At 46.6% G+C, this 21,394-nt stretch overlaps 1 protein-coding gene across 3 annotated transcripts in view; it reads left to right on the top strand.

Annotated features, from left to right (window-relative positions):
* Nucleotides 1–21,394, top strand: part of JARID2 (jumonji and AT-rich interaction domain containing 2) — a 257,939-nt gene that overhangs the window by 132,380 nt on the left and 104,165 nt on the right. Inside the window, exons 1-2 of one of the 3 annotated variants that reach the window (XM_047734112.1) lie at nucleotides 10,758–10,858; nucleotides 19,972–20,113. The exons of 1 other annotated variant lie outside the window; for it this stretch is intronic. In XM_047734112.1, coding sequence (XP_047590068.1) covers nucleotides 10,792–10,858; nucleotides 19,972–20,113 — 209 coding nt within the window. In that variant the 5' untranslated portion in view covers nucleotides 10,758–10,791. Of the gene's footprint in view, nucleotides 1–10,757; nucleotides 10,859–19,971; nucleotides 20,114–21,394 lie in introns of those variants that run through there. One more of the 3 variants, XM_047734111.1, reaches the window with a different exon arrangement.

Below are 21,394 nucleotides of genomic sequence, written 5' to 3'. Positions count from 1 at the left end.
CCTCCTGCCAGCTCCAGCCCCGGTAGGCCGCTGCCCTCCAGCTCCCTCCAGCTCTGCGCCTGGAAATTGGCAGGGAGGATCATGCTGTCATCCCCGAAAGAATGGCCTCACGGTCCCACCGAGGGAGAAGAACACTAACACACATGACTTGGCCATTTCGTTTCGTTTGGCTCTTGTTCCTCGTTTCCCGGCTCTGTAAATGGAGTAATAATTTCTTTCTCAGAGGCGATATTCTTAGGATTAATGAGATGATTTATTTAAAGTCCTTAGTGTCTGGCAGGAAGCAGGCATTCAAAGAGTAATTGTGATTGAGGTTCTAGATACACATTACCTAAGTACTTCCCATAAAAGCTGTAGCTGGCTGTGTATAAAACAGCCCACTTCAGGGACTGGATTAAAATCTGTTTGCCGCATTCCCTGGATCTGAATGCCATCCCCTTATAACTAGACTTCACCCCTATGACTTGGGGAGCAGAAACTCTGACCAAGGGAGAAGGAGGTGAAGCCCTCTTTAGTTTTCCCCAGTAGGTAATTCCTTAGTGGTGTTGGGAAAACCTGTCCTATAGCACTGGCAGGAGGTAGGTTTGTGTATGTGGGGTACCCCTGCAGAGGCACAGAGCTCTTGATTGGGGTGTCTCGGAGGTCTCTGAGCTGGCATGTGGTAGGTGGAAGAAGGTGGATCTGTCGCAGCCGGTTGCAGGGGAGAGGTAGAGCGGGGAGGCAGGCAGAGAGAGAGAGAGGGACTGTGGGAGTACATCAGCACGCTAGTGCAACTTGAGGTTAGGGTCAAGGAAAGACAATTTCAGGGCTTCTATATTTGCAGCAGCTTTTTTAGAAGTGATGGAGGCTATGTTATGTAACCATTGACATTGCATCTGTCAGATCATTAAACCGCAGTTCCTGGATTCTAGCCACTTAAAGTAATATTGGATGCATCGAGAAAATTGGTATGTTGTAATAGGCTGTCATGAGCACCGACGTCATTGGAGGTCTAGTTGTACAAGGAACTGGGGACCATCGCGAGCGGGTTTCTTACGTCAAGTGGAACATGAGACATCCCTTTGTCCCATTTCGTTTTGTTTCAGAGACGACGGATTGACTCTTTATGGACTGTTCAGGGTCTTCCTGACTGTTAGATGCTACCACTGGCGGTCAGGGTAGGAAATATTCGGGTGCTTTGGCAGAATTTGCGGGGTGGGGAGTAGAAAGCAGATAAAGGACAGGCATCCTCTGTGACCTCTGATTCTCTCCTGTGGTGTGCAAAGCTTTTCCCGTCCCTCCACTCCCACTGCATTGATGGTGTCTTTTTGGAGGGTGTGTGTGTGTATGTGTGTGCGTGCGCGCGCCGCACACGCCCACGCGAGCCAAGCAGCGATCTGAGAGTCCTCTGTATGTGGATTTACACCCTTCTTTGTGCCTGTAGTCTCAAGGATAGCAAAATTTGCGTCTAACTCTGAACAATTTCATGCAGCACTTTGTTCATGAGTATTAACTGGTGAGTGATTCCTGGCCTTTTGCCCTGAAGCTCCATCAGAATTGCCTACAATCCTCCATGATAAAAACCACCTTTTGGGGGTAATGGCTTTGCAAAGAGTTTGCCTGTAGTGTCTGGTTTACTGAATAAGCACGTGGCTTTTTATAAAGGTTCTAACCTGCGTTTTCCCCTTCTCCCCACGTCTCAAAGCTAGACTGATGCTACCAGGAGCCATCTGCTGCTGAACTGAAGGGCGTTTGTCAGCTTGCCGCTCCATCGGCTCCCCTCTGCTTTTCACCCTGCCGCCTGGACAGCTGTCCCCGTGTGTCAGACTTGCCCTGTTTACTGGGGACGGCAGAGAGGCAGAGGGACTGCTGCTGCCCACAGATGTGGCCACAGGGTCTTGAGACGACGCCCATCCCAAATCTGTAGATGTAGAACTTTCCAGAACACGGGGAATGCTGTGTATCTGCTTTGTCCTGTACGGGAGCCACTAGGCACTTCAGAGTCCACGAGTCCTTAATAACTGGCTGGTCTGGTCTGATAAGTTTTTTTTTTTTTTTTTTTTTTTTTAAAGTTTTATTTAACAGAGATCACAAGCAGGCAGAGAGAGAGGGGGAAGCAGGCTCGCCGCTTGGCAGAGAGCCCGATGCGGGACTCGATCACAGGACCCTAAGACCTGGTCTGATCAGTTCTAATAAAAAATACATACATATATGATGACAAGGTACCACATGAACAAGCATAGCTGTAGAGACAGGATGAGCATAGCGGTCCCATTCTGAGCTTTTGTTCTCGAGCTTGGTCTGTTGGTGGTGGTGGTGGTGGTGGTGGTTTTTGGCGGCGTGAGGTCTTTCTAGATCACAGGTGTAGTTCAATTTAGGAACACACTTTTAGCTACCTTATGGTGTGTTGTGTATGTAGGCAGTGCTGACCACGTGAAAACAAGTGCATGTTTATTCACACACAGTATGTTTGCCAATTTGAGAGTACCTCTGCCCATGGTATTCATGTCATGGTATTTCTGTTACCCCAGACTTCGGTACAGTACTGGAGTTGGCATGTCTGCTGTTCTTCACTTGATTCGTTTTTTGTTAGCTCCGTGTGAGTCCACATTTCATATAACTCGGTGGTGGGTTTTTTTTTTTTTTTTTTTTTAAAGTAGGCTCCACACCCAGAGTGGAGCCCACGGTGGGACTTGAACTCATGACCCTGAGATCTCCATACAAGAGTCGGACGCTTAACTGAATGATCTTTACGTGTGCCATGTATAACTTCTTTGATCGAGTACTTCTTTCTGTGATCAGTACTAGTTCTGTCTGGGCAAAACCCCTGCTTTCCTAGTGATACCATTTGAAGAATCATTAAAATCCCCTTTTCTCTGTGTTAATAAAGTAATTCGTTGTAGAAAATGTGGACATTTCAGAAAGTTGGAATAATTGCCGCTGGGCAGAATACTACTTTTTAAAAAAATCACTAATTTGTTTTATTTCCTTGGGTCTACTTTCTGTACCCTTGTATTTTTAAAACCCTGTTATGTATTTCATGCGCTAGAATCTCTGCAGTTCAAAACATTGTCAATCTTTCCCTCATGTTCCTAAGTATTGGAAAGTGTGATTTTTGGTTTTCCTTTTTAAAATGGGTCTTGTCTCTATCCTATTCCGTATTCAGAAGTTGTTGGCATAGCACGTGAAGCCTTTAAGGAAAATACCACAAAGAATACACAGAATTGTTAAAAGACCAATGTAGTTCCGCATCGTGAAAATGGTGGAAGAATTGTAGTTACTTTTGGCTTTTATTTGAACATGGGAGTAACAAAATGAATTCCTCTAGCTCAGCAGGGTATAAAAGGCAGATCTTTGAGTAAGACCCAGAACAGTTTTATTACAGACAGGAAGAAATCATTGACTCTAATAAAGCAAAGGACTTTAGCATTGAAATTACTAAAGGGATTGAACGTTAAGAAAACATGACATGAAGGTTATTGAGTATTAAATAGTGTTCATAAGTTTTTTTTTTTTTCACCTGAAAATCTAAAGGTTAGATCTTTATCCTAGGCTAAGAATTCTTGGGGCACCTGGGTGGCATAGTTGGTTAAGCATCTGACTCTTGATTTTGGCTTAGGTCCTGATCTCAGGATCATGAGATCGAGCCCCATGTTGAGGCTCTTTGGGGAGGCTTAGAGATTCTCTTTTGCCTTCTGCTTTCCCTGCCCTAGGTTAGTTGCTCTCTTTAAAATCTTCAAAATTAGGAGTGGGTTTTTTTTTTTTCTTCTTAAATCTGTAAATGCTGAAAAACCAGCGTATTACAAATTATAAGATGTGTTCCTAGCCAGGTAACTTCCAAACACAAAGAGCTAAGGAATTCTTCCCTCTTCGGGAGGAGAGGGGTGCCTTTGAATGCTTGGAAGTTGGGAAAGGGGGCCTCCAAGGGAAGAGCGTGTCCGGCTTTGGAGACACTGAAATGGCCTCAAGGAACAACTGGTTCTTTGAACAGTGTTTATTGGGTCTCATCTATTTTCTCTAGGCGCATGCTAGGTTTTGAGGGTTAAGATAGATGAGCAAGATTAAATCTTCTTTTAAAAAACTAAAAAATTTATGTAATCTCCACATCATGACCCTGAGAACGAGTGTCCCTCCCACGCTCCCCGAACTGAGCCAGCTAGGTGCCCTGAGATGAAATCCTCTTGTTCCAAGAACCCGACAGTTCCGTAGACAGTTGCTTGTCACGTGGGTATTACCTGGAACAGAGTGCTTGCAGAGCAGGTGGTGGGGATCCCTGAAGGCTTACCAGGAGGAGGAGCGGGAACTTTCCAGACAGAGAGGAGAGAATATTCCCTAAGTGGGAACAGCCTGTGTGAAGTCAAAGGCTTGAGGGACCAAGTTAAGGGAATGTGTCCATTGCCATACACACAGGATCCCGCTCTGCCTGTGCCTTCGTGTGCCATCATGGGGGCCCATCAGGTTGGAAACCAAACCACTGTTGGTCTTTCACATGGCTTAGGAAGCTGATGCCAAAAAATAAATAAAATTCTTATTTATTTAAAAAAAAAAAGATTTTATTTATTTATTTGACAGACAGCAATCACAAGTAGGCAGAGAATCAGGCAGAGAGACCTCGAGGGGGAAGCAGACTCCCTCTGAGCAGAGAATCTGTTGTGGGGCTTGATCCCAGGGACCCGAGATCATGACTTGAGCTGAAGGAAGAGGCTTAACCCACTGAGCCACCCAGGCACCCCTATTTATTTTTTTTAAAGATTTTATTTTTAAGTAGTCTCTACACCTAATGTGGGGCTTGAATCCTAACCCTGAGATTAAGAGTCACACATGCTCTAGTGACTGAGCCAGCCAGGCACCATCTTTTTTCTTTTTTTTTTTTTTAAACTGGATGCTGATAGAATTTGAACCAGTAAAAGGACCAACAGAATTGTTAAAATATGTGGAAATCCTTGCACATAAGTCTTTGTTTCTCTGATTTGTATCCTAGTATGCCTTTTTAGAAGCAAACTTGCTGAATTACAGACTTTTAAAAATTGGCATCTATCACCGAGTTGCTCTCTAGAAATATTTTTTTTCCCCCAGTTTGTTCCCATCCTAGCAGCGTAAGGGAGTATGGGTTTTGTCAGAATCAGATTTGAGATCAACATTCTTTCATTGTGCCCTGAGTCAGCTGTTTTAGTTCTTCTCAAATATAGTTTTCCATTATTCAGTCTTCTAAAGTAGGTCAAATGGCCATGTTGCAATTCTGTTGAGTTTTACTGGATACGTCTGTGGGGCATGTTTTCAAAATAATCTCAACGCTGCTAATCTCCTCTAACTTGGCATCATTTCTGTGTTTACCGTTGTATAAATCCATTACCCAAATCATTTAAAAAAATATATTGAAGCCCAGGGCTTATTTTATCTTGTCTTTTTATAACCAAATATTTAAAAGTCTATATCTGACAAAAAAAATTCTGTAATTGATTACCACCAAAGTTTATTAAGGCATCCGAGGTAGCCCTTATAAAGTGATTAGGTACCATTAACCCTCTTACGTATATAATTAATTTAATGCCTTGATTTAACCAGTTGTTGTCCTTACGTGTATTTAACAGAGGAAACAGGGTTTTCCCTGATTCTCTCCTGAAGTTCACACACTTGATGAAGAGTTAGACTTAGAACCAGGCAGCCTTGTCCAAATCATGCTGTGTGTACTGGGAACCATCAAGGTTCTTAGGGCTAGATGTTTATCAGATCGTAAAGTCTAATGGCACATGGTCCTTTCTAGTAGCTCCTTACCTTGAACTTCCTGCTTTAGTTGTAGTACCATCTCAGTGGTACTAGTAACGAAATCCATAGCAACCAAATTTCACTAGTTAATATATAGCCCCCCAGCCTCTATCTCCCTACTGTGTTCTTGTAATTATTGGTATTATTTTATAATTGTACAGCATGGCCTTGAAGTCAAGTTGGCTATGGGGCCAACCACACGCATTACAGAGTCGAACGCTGTTGTTTCTTCAGGAATTACCAAGCCCTCTTGGAAGGAGTCCAAGCCAGACTCCGTGTGTACCCAGTTCTGCTTGGTATATTGCCAGTGTATTAACTTATTTTCTTTTTTAAAAGATTTTATTTATTTATTTATTTATTTATGAATGATCGCACACACGAGTCCGCAGAGCTGCCGGGAGAGGGAGAAGCAGGCTTCCCGTTGAGCTCGGAGCCCAACGCGGGGCTCAATCCCCATGACCCGAGCCAAAGGCAGCTGCTTAACCCACTGAGACACCCAGGCGCCCTACCAGTGTATTAACTTTTATTTAAGCAGAAGACTAACAAAGTACCGTTTATTATTATGCTGGCTGCTGTAAAGGGCCCACGCTTAATATTTTTGAGAGTCAAATATTAGCCCCATGGGTCAGTTTTTCTTGTGCTGGCTTTTTATCATAACGTAGGTGGTGTGATCAATACTGTGTAATTTAGCCGAGATCACATCTGTCTTTATGAGGACATGGCTAATGCAGTGTGATCATTAAAACCCTCTGTGCATACATGAACACATGGCAGCCCACTCCACTCTAATCCTTTGTAGTGCTGTTCTAGGGGGGGCGGGCATGTTGGGTGGGTAAGGTGCCACCTTTTGTATGCAGTCACATACAGAGGGCCGGAAATGGGAGAGCTTTTGGAAGCAGATGACAGATGATAAGGCATATTTGGAGACCTGCTCTTACTTCTCAAGGCTTGTCTTTCCTTTTCCGAATTCGGTCCCAGCTCTCCAGATAAGCCGACTTCCTTGATTGGATACATGAATAAAACAAGTCTAAATGCTTATGAAGCGGCTTCTGTAATTAATCAGCACAGCACTATTAGATACCAAAATTGATGAAGACGTGCAAGGGATTGCTCTCTCACATTTTATCCACAGCCTCGATTGGGGTTTGCCCCAGTCCTAGATCTTTAAAATGCAAAGTGCAGCTGGTGGGGCTGCTGGAGTTGGCCCACCTCAGAGGTCATGAGACCGTTGGATATGCCGCCAGGGTCGTCTGTTCTGAAGCTCTCAGCAGCGAAGTATGTTCTCAGATGTCCCGGTTTTTGGGTGATCGTTAGGTGGATGGTGGCCGTGTAGCTGGCTGGCTGCATAGCATTTCTTAGGATAGGAGATCCTTCTGGATAATGCTCATCTCTTTAGAAATAGCTGGTGAAAGTACCTTGTTCTCTAGAGTCCTAGGTGAATAGGTCTCTCTGTTTTAGCACTGCGAGATTACAGTGATGCTGGTGGACTGGCCAACATCGATGCCTCCTTTGGAAACCAGTTTGCCATTAACCGGCAAATTCGTTGTTGCATATTCAAGAGTTTCCAACAGTTGCACTTCTAGGTGTGTATCCCAGAGGAACTCCAGTGCATGTTTTCCAGGGGACGAGCAGAAGGAAGTTTGCAGCCTGGTTCGTGATAGCAGCAAACTGGCAGTGCTTAGATGCCCTTGGACGAGATAATCAAAGTGTGGAATATTCATACAGTGGAGTGTGATGAACAACAGTGAAAACGAGCAAAGACTAAGCAAGATCGTGGATAGATGATCTTAGTAACCTCATGTTGAGTTGGGGGAAAAACAAATCCCCTGAGACTTCACATGAGCAGTATTTTTTTTTTTTGAAGTATTTATCTATTTGAGAGAGACGCGCACAGAGAGAGCACGCGGCTGAGCATGTGCCCACATGAGCCAGGAGAGGGAAAGGCAGAGAATCTGAAGCAGGCTCTGCACTGAGCACTGAGCCCAATGCGGGGTCATATCCCACGATCTTGAGATCATGGCCTGAGCCAATGCCAAGAGTTGGATGCTTAACCTACTGAGCCACCCAGGTACACCCCCCCCACCCCGAGCAGTATCCTCTTTGTGCAGTTCATAATCAAGCACAGTGAAAGAACATAGCACAGTTATATATACTTAAATAAAGAAGTGGGGTAGGCGGAAGCATGTAGATATATAGATAATCTATATGTATATTTATAGATAAGGCATATAGATAATACTTTAGTAACTGGGTTTGGCCATGGGATTATAGATCTTCTTTATATTAAACTAAAACAGGAGGACTGAGGTGGGTGACATTTGGGGAATCTTCACTCAAAACTTAGAACTTGCTCTGATCTTTGAATGTGGAAACTGAGCTGATGGTGTTGTCAATCATACCACCTTGGAACAGAGCCGCAGCCCTTGTGGGCCTCACCCTGCCTCTCTACCCTCTGTAGCTCAGATTTTCAGTATTGAAAGTTGTATTTTTATTGAAAAACAAGACACGGTTTTCGGTTCTGTTATGTGTCCCCCAGAGGCTGCTGTTAGTCCATCTCTTTCGATGTGTTTTCTCTTTGGTGAACCAACGTTTCATCCAAACAGTCCAAAACCTGCTGAAGTTTACAGGCCAGAGGTTTTCAGCTCTCTTCCCGACCAGAGCACATGTCAGAGTGGACACACAGGGGTCTGACTTAGCGTATATTTTAGGGAGTGTGGAGTGCACGATCTGATCCTGAGAGATGGTCTTGGAAGTAAACTCAGTCAGGACCAACACTCCGTGAGGTCTCACCTTTTTACATTTAAGCACCCAGTTACTTTCCAGGCAGTGGGAAGGGGAAGAAGCTGTGAAGTCAGGGAGAACAGAGACAAAAAATAAAGCAGACACTGCTTCCCTCGGACGAGCTGAGGGCTCTGTACCCTCTCCCATTGGGGGTGGCAGAGCTGGGATGTTGAGGAGGACCTGTGCCATACATGACCATCAGACTGGGCTTCTGGCCTGTCATTTTAGGTTTTGTGGTTCTGGCCATCTTCCTTACCTTTCTCAGAATTACCATCCCGTATTTCCAGTTCTGGGTTGGGTGCTTTTGATTACCGAGGGTGCCAAAAGACCAGTCCCAGTAGAAAGAAGAGGAAAAAAGCCAAACAGTCATCCCTTAAACATTCTTTAATTGACTGTGTATGACTTATGCTGCGGTGGGATGTGGGCCAAACAGTTGTTCGACATTACAGGACGATACTGCACTGGAGAAAACTGGATGAGGTTTTGCTCTGCAGGCTTCCACACAGGGCAGGATAGGATTCGTGAGGGATTTTTTAACCCTATGACTTCTCCGGGGAAATTGTATCATGAGGTTGTTCCGGTCCCCGGGCACCCTGGAATTCTTGGATGACCTTCGGTTGAGAACCCTAAAAGGAGTTAGCTCTGATCTTGGTTATGAACCCGAACCTGCATAAGCCTCCCTGTGCCCATCAGTAAAGTGGGGGGTTGTACAAGATGCTCCCTAAGGCCCCGCCTGTAATTCTGATTTTAAAGTGAATGGATAGCCGGTAGAAATCAGGAAAGACCCCCACCAACCTCCTGATGTTTTTTTTCGTTTCTTTGTTTAAAAGTGAGGCAGGTAGCTATGCCCTGGTGATTTAGGCAACAGGAGACTGCCCTCATGGAAAGAATAATCACCAGCCCTGGGTAACTGTGGGCTAGATGCACATAAGCGAATGTGGTACCTGCTCTGAGGGGTTTGGTGAGGTCTCTGTAACTCAGCGTGTGTAAAGCCCATGAGGGGTTCATTCGGTGGTTAGACAGCACTGAACTAAAAGTAATAGTGAGAGCCTTTCTTCTCCCAGCTCCCTTGGATGAATCTGAGGTAAAACTTCAGTTTAGCATGTGGGATCTTTGATGGCATGCCCCCCCACCCCCCCTGGAAAGGCATAAGGAGGGTGTGGATTGTTGTTCAGAGCATGTGTTTTGGACATCATAATTTCCATCTGAAGTTCTAAAGCTTTGAAAGAATTGATTTTTAAAATCAAATAGCTTTATGACAAATGAAGGGAGATGCATGCTCCAGTCATCGGGGCCAGGAGCTGGCCAGCCTTGTTGGAGTCTTGCCGGCCCCCATCCCAGCTGCCACACCACAGAGCCTGTTCTGTGACAGACCCTCCAGAAACAATGAGGAGAAACCGCTTCTGTGTTATTAGATGAGATGAATTTAGGTGCTTGGGGGAGGGCCATCCTGTGCTGGGGGGCGGGAGGATGACGGCTGTGGGGGGCGTTCATCCCAGAAGTAATAAAGCACCCTGGTTGCCCAGATGGGGGGGGGGAGGGGATGGGGGGGCTGCTGGAGGAGGAGGAGCCTGTGGAACGAGATTTCTGCAGTCTGTCTGGATCTCTGCCCAGGTCTCCCAGCCAAAAAAACAAATACAAATAAATAAAAGGCAAGTGCTGAATGACACAGATTATGATATTAAAAAGAGATGCCATTGAAAATGTGCCACGGACCCCCCTCCAAGGGGGGGCTGTGCGCGGGTGGAATGTGTGCATGGAGGGGGCGCTCTGGCAGACCATTAAACTGACCCCCCCCTTCCGTCAGAGGTGTCCTGTGTGTCCCCCCCCCCCCCCCCCCCCCCCCCGGTGTCAGAAATTCTCCAATAAGGATTTGTCTGCATTGCAGATTGGGAGAATTGCTTTGCCTAGAGAGAGAAAAGCCAGTGGCTCTTCCCCCCCCCCCCCCTTTTTTCCCTTTCCTCTCAATTTATCAGGAAGGGGAGAAGGCGCCCCAGACCCCTCCTCTGCGGGGTTGGGTTCCCTCCCCTGCCCATAAATAACCTTCCCTCCCTGGCGCCTCCCCTCCCCCTCCCGGGCCCAGGGCTGCTCGGCGGCCGTCCTATTGCCGCGCGGAATGTGCTCGCCGCCTGCTTATTACGTACTGGGGAGGATTGTTGACAAGTGCTCTGGAGCCTGCCTCGCCGCGCTCGCCCTCCCTCCTCCCTCCCGCCCTCCCTCTGTCCTCCTTCCTCTCTGTCTCTCTGCAATGATCCGGCTCTGAGGATGGCTGCTCCACGGGTCTGTCAGGTGCAGTTTTTGGTGGCTTATCTTGAGGAACCTGGGATAGAAGGTCTGTTCCTATAAATAAAATAAAAACCAAATAGCTCTAGGTTTGTTTGAGGCTGCTATGGCTTTTGTTGGAGAAATAGGCCTTTTGTGGTTTTTTCCCCCTACTGGGGTCCTGATTAAATCCATTATGGATGGCAAGGTGCTGGATAGATCTAGCTGTCTATCCGTGTATACGTAGGAGTATGTGGAAAGTGTTGCGATTGCTTGATGTTAATATTCTTTGAGCTTTGATATCCTCCCTGGGGGCAGTGGTGGCTCCTGGAAAGGCACTGTGGAAATTTACAAGAGAGAATTAATGTCGTTCTTAAAGCATTCAGCTCTGTTGACCATTTTGGCCAAACCTGCAGTTTTAGCTAGGCTTGTATGAATTGAGACGTTTCTCTGGGGACTGAATGCCATCCGGCTATGGTTGGTCCCTTTATTTTATTGCCAGTTTATGTGATCATTTCCCAGCATTTAAAAATAGATGTTTGATTAAAGTTAATTAGTTCATCCTCACCGCAGCTCTGGTTTCTTTTATCAGCAGTGTGCATGGTTTCCTTTCCCTTAATACTTTGTATCTCTTGTCTTCCTTCCTCTATAGACGGAGGAAACTGAGGCACGGACATGGCTGCTGGGTGCTTCTAGGTCAGCCCTGAAAGCTTGAAAACTCAAGAGTGCTCTCAGTTCCCCTCCCCCGCCCCCACCTTTCCTGCATGAATCCGGGTTTGCATTACTCGCTGTAAACACAAATGAATTTTAGGAACTGTCGGTTTGAGGTGCCTCCGGACTCTGCAGGTTCTGTGGCCGCATGCCTGGAGTTCTTTTTGTGTTGCTTCCCTTAGATTTCGGTATGAGAAAGAATGTTGCTCTGGGAGGTATAGTAGGCCTCTCTGAACTTCCTTGCTGTCAGCACCTTAAAAATTACTCTTTATTATTATTGTGATGATGATTTTTTGCTTCGAATAGCCCGCTTAATTCTTTCTTAGTCTGTTCATCTGAAGAGTGGGTGTGCAGTTTGATTTGTGAGTGAGGTCATAAGGGCCCTCAGAACCGTCCATCCCTCCCCGACATCCATCCTACAGTGCTGCAAACACAAGGGAATGGAGGACTTCTCTGGGTCCCTTTGTATTGTATTAGGGGAGTCAAAGCAGCCAGAGAGGTTTTAGGGCTAAGGGTGTGGCTCTTCTTTACAAACTGGGATGTTAGGACACAGTATTTGGAGTGGTGCCTGTTTATGAGCACAGACTAGTACACGGACTAGTAACTTTATGTGGTTTGTTGATCTGAGTTGAAGCCAGCTTTGCCTAACTTTGTAGGGACTTGTTAATATTTGAGAGCCTGTGTCTTTTGGTAACGTATCTGTGGGGTAAATGTAAGTGCTGATAAAGATAAATGCACAGGGATAGGCGGTTTTTTAAAGGTTCCCCAGCTCTGAGAATTTGTTGCATAGGTATGTGGAAATCTGCCTTTGACAAGTGCAAATTGCACTATTTGGGGAAAAAAATTCTGATTTTTGGCATGTCCAGTTATCTGAACGTAAAACTTTGCATGTGTTGGGTCTCCTTGATCTATCTAAAAGAATTTCTCTAGAAATGCCCCGTGTTTACCTCTGCTGTGTGTGACTCCCAAGTTCATGCTCTGTAGTGATGCCATTGTTCTCCAGCTCCGTCTCCACACCGACCTAAATCCAGCATCTGTCTTTAATCCCTCTTCTTTGGAATGTGGAAGGTGGTGTTTGACCTCTGGGGTGTTCAGTCCTGGGCCATTTGCACAGTTGACAGAAGCTTGAGTTGCATGTCCTAGGGGATTCCAAGGATTCGTGCTTTGGATGGACAGTTATAACTAGGTGGCCTGGTGGGCATGCTTTCGCCTGGTTTGACAGTGTAAAATCAATACGGTATTGGGATGGGGTTATGGCCTGGGGTGGGGATTTATGGATGCTTGCATGCCAAAGTAGAGAGAGGAGCTCCTTGTGGGGCAGTGTAGATGTTTCTATTTCATTTGTTGTCATTGTGATTATTATTCAAGCTATTCTACCTGTTATGTTGTAAAATTCATGGTAAGGACGAGGAACCAGGGAAAAGAGGGACAATGTAAGGAGGAAGAGCCCTTTACCCTGAAGAAGTAAAGGAGTTGTTGCAAAATTCACGGCACAGTTTGCTTGCCATTGTGATCATCATAGTTCCAGTAGCTCCCACGGCTGGTCCAGGATCTAGAGATCCTGGATCTTTCCCACTGAGTGAGTGAGTGATTGCTTTCTGTACCAAATGAAATCCAACTGTGGCTCTGTGGTGGTGGGGGTTGGAGCCCCTCCATGAGGATTGTTTTCTTCTTGCGCTTCCTGGTCAGGATGTGGGAGGGAGAGGTCTTTTGTCTGGGTGGCGCTCACTCCTTTGGGGTTTAGACCGCTAGAGCAGGGCCCATTTTAGTGTTCACAGCAATGTGGTCGCCCTTCCTGTGTGTAAGTGTCTCCTGGCTCCCTCCTTTATGCCTCAAGGTGAGGAAATCCCTTCTGGGCTCAAGGGTCCTGTCTCTCTTCCCACTTGACTGTCTCAGAGGTAGCCGTGCGCTTGATTCTAAAATAAGAAAAATGGGGTAGAATCTGACATTGGCCTTCCCTACCTAGTGGCCCAACTTTTCCACGTTAATTAATTAGTACCGTGTCAGGTTTTTGTTTGTTTGTTTGTTTGTTTGTTTGTTTGAAATGGAACACCTTTTTTTAAAAACCTGAGCGTGGAAGGTACTTTTATATTGCCCAAGAAGGTTTCTTTCATGGAGAAAGATTGGTGCTGGGAAAGGGTTCTTGGGGCCTTATCTGTCTGTTTACCCAATAGTGTAAACTAACAAAAACCCCTGTTGTCTCTTTATCTTGGGGCTCTTCTGAGAGTCATTGGCGTTATTTTTGGGTTCCATTTTGTGGGTTGGAATGGGAAATCTCCGTAGCCGATTGAGAGTAGACAAAGGGGAGCCCTGTCTGCTTGGGGGCCGTGCTCCTGAGGGGAGGGATTATTACCTCGCATACGCGGAGGTATTCGACCCACTTTGATTTGTGCTCTGTTGACCATGAGTGTGGTGCCTCGAGACTGTCATTTGTTCTCGTCCACCTCTGCCTTCTGATGGGGGGGGATTGTCCATGGACCAGCCTGGGCTTAGCTTCGGAGACCTTTCTGACCCGCTCATCCCCTTCCCTGGAACCCGAGCATCCTTCCAAAAGCTTAGCTGCTGACCCAAGCGTGTCCCGTTGGGTTCAGACTCTGTATTCCTGTTGAACCCGTGAGGCTGGCCTGAGCCTACATTCCCCCGCTGGCATCCCAAAGCAAAACAACAACAACAACAAAAAAAAACAAAACAAAGCAAAAAACCCAAACAGTCCACAAATTTTTCTTTAACTATTTGAGTGAAAAACAGACTTTATTTTCACTAGCAGACTCTGCATTCTGATTATCTGAGACAGGATCCTGCCTCAACCAAGGGGGCTGTTGTGATCATTTTTCTCTCAAGTCAAAGTGCTACAGCCATTCCCCATCCCCCAACACACACACATACACACACACACACACACACACACACACACACACGCACTCTGCAGCTGAAAATGAAAGCTCTCTTTGGATGCTTGACTGTTTAATATGTAATGTGATACCTTGTCTCCCAGTGACGGGGTGACAGACGGGCATTGGCCGTATAATACAGAATTACCTTTTGTGTATCTCTTCTACAACAAAGCCAAATCCATTGGCTCTCCCTAATATGCTAATGCATTTGGTGTGCTCCAGATGTTTTGGAAGCTAGGGAATCGCTTCAGAGATCTCGTCATTTATTTATTTTTTCCCCCTTTGCTCAAACCCATCTTGAGGTACTGCTTTTTGTGAAACAGAGGGGTTCAATTTTTCCCCCCCTTTTGGTTTTGTATTCTGTCATGTACGTGGAGCTAATGGGAAGGCTGGTGAAACTTCTTTGTGTCTAAAACATGGAATTACAAGGGCTGCACATTCTAAGTGTGTGTGTGTTCCAGTGTTAGAAAAAGATTCCCTTCTCTCTTGATGTCAGTATTCTGAAATCTGTAGCCCCTGTCAGTTGCTTAAGCTGGACTTCTGGAGCTAACGGGGTCCTTGGCCACGTTCATAAACTCGCCCCCCTCCTTCTAGTGTGAAGGCAAGAGGGAGATGAGGTTCCTACATCTCCAGTCTTCCAGGGACAGGAAATCTTCTTACCCTCTTGCTGCTGCTGCTGCTGCTGCTGCTTCAGGCTTAGAAAAGAAGCCAGTTTGGTGTGTTGCCTTGAATGGAGAGCCTTGTCATTTTTTGCTAATTTCGGAGATGGGCTGATGGGCTGAAGGGCTCCGGAATGTGCTGGCCCGGTTCTGTTGTACTGGATTCTTTTGGGCATTCTCAGCTTGTGAGGACGGGCACCGCTGCCTGCGGTGGCCAGGTGGTCTCGGGCCTGGGACCCGCTGCCCCTGTCCACCCCTGGTGGCTAGCCAAGGTTGCAGGCAGTCCCCAAGCTGCCTTCCCCCACAGTGGTTTGGAATTTTCAGCTCATATTTATTGCTTTTGTGAAAGACAATAGACGTGGCTTAATTTAAGTTCAACCTACTGAATATTAATAGAGGGGAACAATTGCTCATGTGGGGAAAACAGGATCTTTGGGCCATTCAATTTTCTCTGTGTAACCTCCTCTCCCAGCGAAGGTTCGTGGTGATCGGGGGAGGGGTTTGGGAAAAGAAAATCAGCTCGTGTGTTTGAAGGAGGGGACGCTGTTCCGTTATTTCTCATCGACTAAAAAGAATAATTGAAAAAATTGATGGCAGGGCTTTGTTAGCGAAAAGAAAAGGCAACACGCATTAGCTTGTCTCCTTTTCTGGTAATGGCTCTTCTGCCCTGTGGCATCCTAGTCCGTCTTGCTGACCTGGCTCTTCCGGACTGGGCAGGCAGTAGGAGTTGGACTAAAACATTCAGGATGAAATAAGGTAGCTAGTACAGGGGAGGTGTGAGAGTGGGCTGGGTGGGGAGAGCCAGGTGGAAGTGGGCATGCCTTTGTCCAACCCTGTAGACTGCCTCACTAAAAATGAATGTAAGTATTCTCTCTACAGGACGGGGGTCTTCAAATTGCAGAAGCACACTGTATGCAGAACAGGTGGGTCTTTCCCCTTAGGCCACGAAAAGCTGAGTTCCTTCAGTTTACATTGACAGGCAATGACTGCCTCTGTGTGGGCCCCAGTTTTCCTAATCTGGAAAGCAAACCGTCCTTGCTAATCTTCGGAAGAGAGGAAACTTTGGCGTTCTCTGGAGATACCATTAGTCTGGTGGAGGGCTTGGGGCAGTGGACCCAGCACTATTTTCAGTGGTTTTCATGTAGCTCAAGCACGCCTTAAGGTGGGTTCGTAGAGCATCCTGCCTGCTTCAGTCTCCCCTGCGAGCCTCATGAGCTCACGTACAGTCAGTTCAAGTTCCTGGTTTCCTTGTAAAATTGCACAGTCCGGTTTCCCTGAATTTGCACATTTGACAGTTGAGTTCTGGAGGGGAGGACCATCCTGTGCCTTTTTACTTTTTACATTGACGCCTCTTAGACACGAATGCTTTATTTCCCCCCAGTTACTTATTTTCTTTTTTTGTTACTTTTTGTTACTTTTCTTGTCCCCCCCCCCCCCGCCCCCCGAATCTGTCATTAACCGACTCCTTAGAGCTGTGTGATAAGCTGTGCAAGCAATCTTCTTTGCCTTCACAAAATCCCTGGTAAAAAGTAGAAGAATGTTCCAAGAGAACTTTGCGGTTCGGATGCCTGACTTTCATTTAGGTTGTCATAAATGGCATCATCAGAATTGGTTTCCTCCCCTCTGCTTCACACTTGGCCCCGAGCATCCTGGTGTCTTCAGGTCTCCTCCCGCCTTGAACCTGGCTTTGCCCTCTGTTAATGGTTCTCAAGATGTTCCCCAGACCAGTCCAGGCCTTGCCGGCAGCCCGTGCAAACTCGTTAGACTAGGACACGCTGGGGGTGAGGGGGTCTCGGGGACTGTGTTTGGGCCAGTGATTGTGATTCGAGCTTCAGTTTGAGAATCTGCGGAGATCATTCTTGTCAGAAGGGCAGGCAGGCCCGTGTTGCTCGTCACTGAAGAGCTTTACTCTTCTTTGCTAACTCGCTAGCTCACGCGGGCTCCTTATTCCTGCAGCAGATACACCCGGGAGATCGTGGCATGTACCGAGCGGCACGGCAGTGTGTTTGCCCCAGCTTCACCTGACGGCACGTGGTCCTTGCTTTTCCTCCTTGATCCAAGCTCAGCTTCAAAGCCAACCCCTCCTTCACTACCACCATCCCCCTGTTTTTGGCTTTGGTTTTCTAGGTTTCTCGTTTTTTTTTTTTTTTTTAAAGATTTTATTTATTTATTTGACAGAGAGAGATCACAAGCAGGCAGAGAGGCAGGTAGAGAGAGAGGAGGAAGCAGACTCCCTGCTGAGCAGAGAGCCCGATGCGGGGCTCGATCCCAGGTCCCCGAGATCATGACCTGAGCCGAAGGCTTAACCCACTGAGCCACCCAGGCGCCCCTAGGTTTCTCGTTTTTATCGCAAGTGTGTCAGCGTCTCTGATTCACGTTCACTGGGTCTCTCCCCCTTCCCGTCACTTTCTCCTTGCCCTCCAAGTGCAAGGCTGCTTCTTTGCACATACTAACCGATTCACCCTGTGTGCTCGTCGAGCTCCCTCCTCACTGGAATTTAGGTTTTGTTTGATTGTGCCTGTATCCCCAGGGCCCTGGTATATGGTAGGTGTTAAGAAAATGATCAGATGATAAAAGCTTAAAAAATTAAGAAAAAAGCATGGATGAACTCCCATTCTTTCCCTCCTCTCTTGCTTTATTCTCCTTTTTGTGCTTATGGACTGTTGGAAAACATGATCTCAGCCAAGAGTAAGCCTCTCCTTCTCTGCCTCATCAATTTTACATGTGGTTCTAGAATCCGTTTTTATTTCGGACTGCCCATCCTTTTCAAGCATGGCCTCTCACCCTTCTCCTTTTCACTTGTGCAACTTCTCTCCCTGGCCTAGTTTCTTCATCTCTACCACCGCCTGTACCCATCCTGCTCTTTTCCATAGGCTTTCTTCCCACCCTGCGACCTTACTGAAGTGTTCTAGGTCATTTTATGTAGTTAATACCTATCTATTACATAGGTTTAGTTTTCTAGAGCTCCATGAAGTAACCTAAAGGCAGGGAAGATGAATTTTCATATAATTGACTCAACCCCAAGGATCTGTCCAAAGATGTTTCAAAAATTAATCAATACAAAATTACCGGTCCGTTCTCAGTTGATTAAAATAAAAAAAGTAATTCATTTCCTTCTGTGCACCAGCTGGATTTCAGATGCTCAAGAGCTACATGGAATGGGGGCGCCTGGGTGGCTCAGGCGGTTAAGCGTGCGACTCCTGGTTTCGGCTCAGGTCATGATCTTGTGGTCATGAGATTGAGCCCTGCATTGGGCTCTGTGCTGAGCGTGGAGCTTGCTTTAGATTCTCTCTCTCCCTCTGTCCCCTCCCTGCACCTCAAAAAAAAAACAAAAAAAAAAACGCATTAAAAGAATAGCTACATGGGACTCATGGCTATAGTAGTGGGTGGTGACATGGACTGTGCCTCTACCCATAGACTCTGGCTTCCATGCAGTTCGTGTTTCCTGTTGACCTCATGGTGTAAATTGACCACGGTTTTTCTCTCTTGGGGAAGATGTGTATGTTTTCACTTCCGTTTTTGCAGCCCTGACCCCCAGAAGCTGCACGTCTTGGTGATAGCCACGGGCCTTACTGCACCACAGTGGCTTCCCGGCGTTCTGGTATTACTCATCCTCAGAAAGGAGCTGCAAACGCACAGGCAGGGCAGCGCACGCACGAGCAGGTCGGGTGTCAGGGTTCGGTTGCCTGATAATCACGCTCTTGTAGACGACTTTACCGAATACGTGGATTCCTGTTACCTCTACAGTGTTAGTGCAATAGTCGGAACCAGTCTTAAGTGTCTGAACCAAATAGGAATTTAATACAGGGAATTCACTGCTCACGGAGTTGGTGGGAATGTTGCAAGGACGGAAATCAAGGGGCCGCACTATACTTTGTGTGGCTGTGAAAATGGAGATCCTGTGTAGGCATTCCTGCGGATTCCCACATCTGATGCCCACGCGACCGGGAAATTGGGGGCCAGTTGGTGCGGATACTTGTGTTGGGGCAAGCTTCCCGTCGGTAACACCCGAGTTCCACCCAGAATCCTAGATGTGAGCACGTCTCTGTGCTGGAGGACCGGCCGTCCAGGCTTCTATTCCGCTGTCACCCATTAGTGGGGCCTCAGTGCTTATTAAAACACTAACCATATTCTTTGGCATAGGCCCTACCCCGGGACCTTTATCCAGTTCCCTTACTTAGCAGGACATCCTGGGGCCCCAGGGCTCCCTCTTCTGCATGGTGACCTCATACATGCAGGTCCTAGAGAGGCCTTGTCCTTTGAGACCCATCAGAGGCAAACGTGACTTGTCTAATATAATGGGTTACTATGAAGAGGAAGTTGTGTAGTAGGATTTCTAGTTAACAACGTAAACTATGGCTCTAAAATAATGCTTTCTGCTTTCTCTTGTCTGGTTCCTGAAGCCAGTTTCTAAAAGGATTTCAGCTTCTTTCTTTTCTTTGTTTAAAGATTTATTTTAATGTCCTCTCTCCCCACCCCAATGTGGGATTCAAACTCACAATCCCAAGAACAAGAGTTGTACGCTCCACCTACTGAGCCAGCCAGGCGCCCCAGGATTTCAGTGTTTCTCGCGTACATCTGTTAGCCTTTGAAGGTTGACTAGTTCGAATTGGTAATACACGAGGTGCCTTTCTTCCTAGCCCAAGCCCTGAGAGATGTTTGTGTATGTCAATAAGAACCCTGTAAAGTCTTACGGTTACAGAATCCCGCCTGCATTTCGTACTGTCGAAATGATTTCCTAGGGCTCATGTAGGATGAGGTGTCCCACCCAGAAGGGGGAGGGCATCTGTGTACCTTCTAATCCTCTTCTTTGCAAATTCTGGTCCTGCCTCATCAGCCATGGTGTAGGGGTAACTGTGGTAAAGTGCTGCTTCCTGTGTCATGTGTTTTAAGTCTTTGTCCCCTTTTCTCACCTGTAGGGCTCCTTGGTAATGGCCAGTCTAAGGGATTAGGACCAGCGTCAGAACAGTCAGAGAATGAGAAGGACGATGCATCCCAAGTGTCCTCTGCTAGCAACGATGTTAGTTCTTCAGATTTTGAAGAAGGGCCGTCGAGGAAAAGGTTAGTACCCAAGGCTGAACATGCTGGTGTCTTAAACCAGGGACGCCAGTGTTTGCCCCAGGGGAGCCGGCTCGGGCCCACCTCCCCAGGCTCTTGGTTTTCAGAGAGGAGCCTGCGTTCTGGAGGTTCCCTATCTCAGGACCCGGTCTCTAAACATGGTCCGCTCACTGACCTTAAAAACGAACACACCCGAACACATCCTGGGCCAGACAGAGCCTGTTCCTGTCCTCAGCTCTGGCCACGGGGTTGCCAGTTTGTAACTCCTGTCCACTGCGATCATTTTAAGCGACTCTCCTCAGATTCTGGAGTCCATTTGGTGGTATTTTGGTGTCTGAAGACCGCTGTTCCTAAAAATGTTGAATTAAAATGCGGTGTTTCTGAACAGTGTTCCTCCTCAGGAAAACAGATCAGTGTGGGGTTTTCACCCCGGTGCTGGTGGAGGAATCGTTCATAAAACGTAATTTACCGTTTTTTTTTTTTTCCTTCCCCCTCTTGTTTAAAATGACTTTCCTAAATAAGCTTGAGTGTTTGATAGGGAAGTTGGCTATGGGAGTTTGATAAAGTTTGTGGCTTCACGGTCAAACGGTGGCAGTGACCTTATATCATGCTGCTTGTAAATGGGGTGTTTTAAAACCAAAAAAACAAAAACAAAAATACCCTTGCTGGTCATCTGCCTGATTTCATACCTCACGTGTTATGCTCCCCACCTCCCACCCCTTTCTAGAAATTACATTCAGTTTCCGCGCCCCCCCCCCCCCCCCCCCCCCCCATACTCGAGGTTTTCCTGGATGACTAGATGAATGACTTTTTCTTAGAACCTGGTAGTTCGAGAGGTTGGGGAAAAGAAAAAAGAAAAATCCCTTGGCCTGGCTGCTGCTGTGTACTTTCTCCAGAATTCTAGTTACCCTCTGGAAATTGTCTAGATGCATATATCTGCTGAACTACTGAGTCTAGTGGAAATTAAGAGGAAAGGATCGGATTAGCCATGCGTTAGGTGTTTTAAGATCCTTAAAGCTCTACTTTGGTCTGGAACTGGAGACGATAGCTCAGTCTTAGTTTATTTTCTTCCATCATGCTGTGTCTTCCTTTAGAAAACCCAGAGTACAATTTCCTCTTAATTTCTCAGTGCTGTGTCTCAAAAGAGGTCTCAGATTCGTGGATAGTCAGCAAGCCTACGGATGCAGGGTCTGCCAGTGTCCTGGGCCTTGTAGGTTAGTCTCTTTAAAAGGCCCTTGGGTGAGTGCAATGACCAGTCTGTCAGGTTTCTGATACTTGCCGAAA

The sequence above is a fragment of the Lutra lutra genome, chromosome 6 (genome assembly GCF_902655055.1).
Source record: "Lutra lutra chromosome 6, mLutLut1.2, whole genome shotgun sequence".
Classification (NCBI taxonomy): Eukaryota; Metazoa; Chordata; class Mammalia; order Carnivora; family Mustelidae; genus Lutra; species Lutra lutra.
Note: the sequence above shows the minus strand (reverse complement) of the source record. Positions and strands in the feature narration are given on the sequence as shown.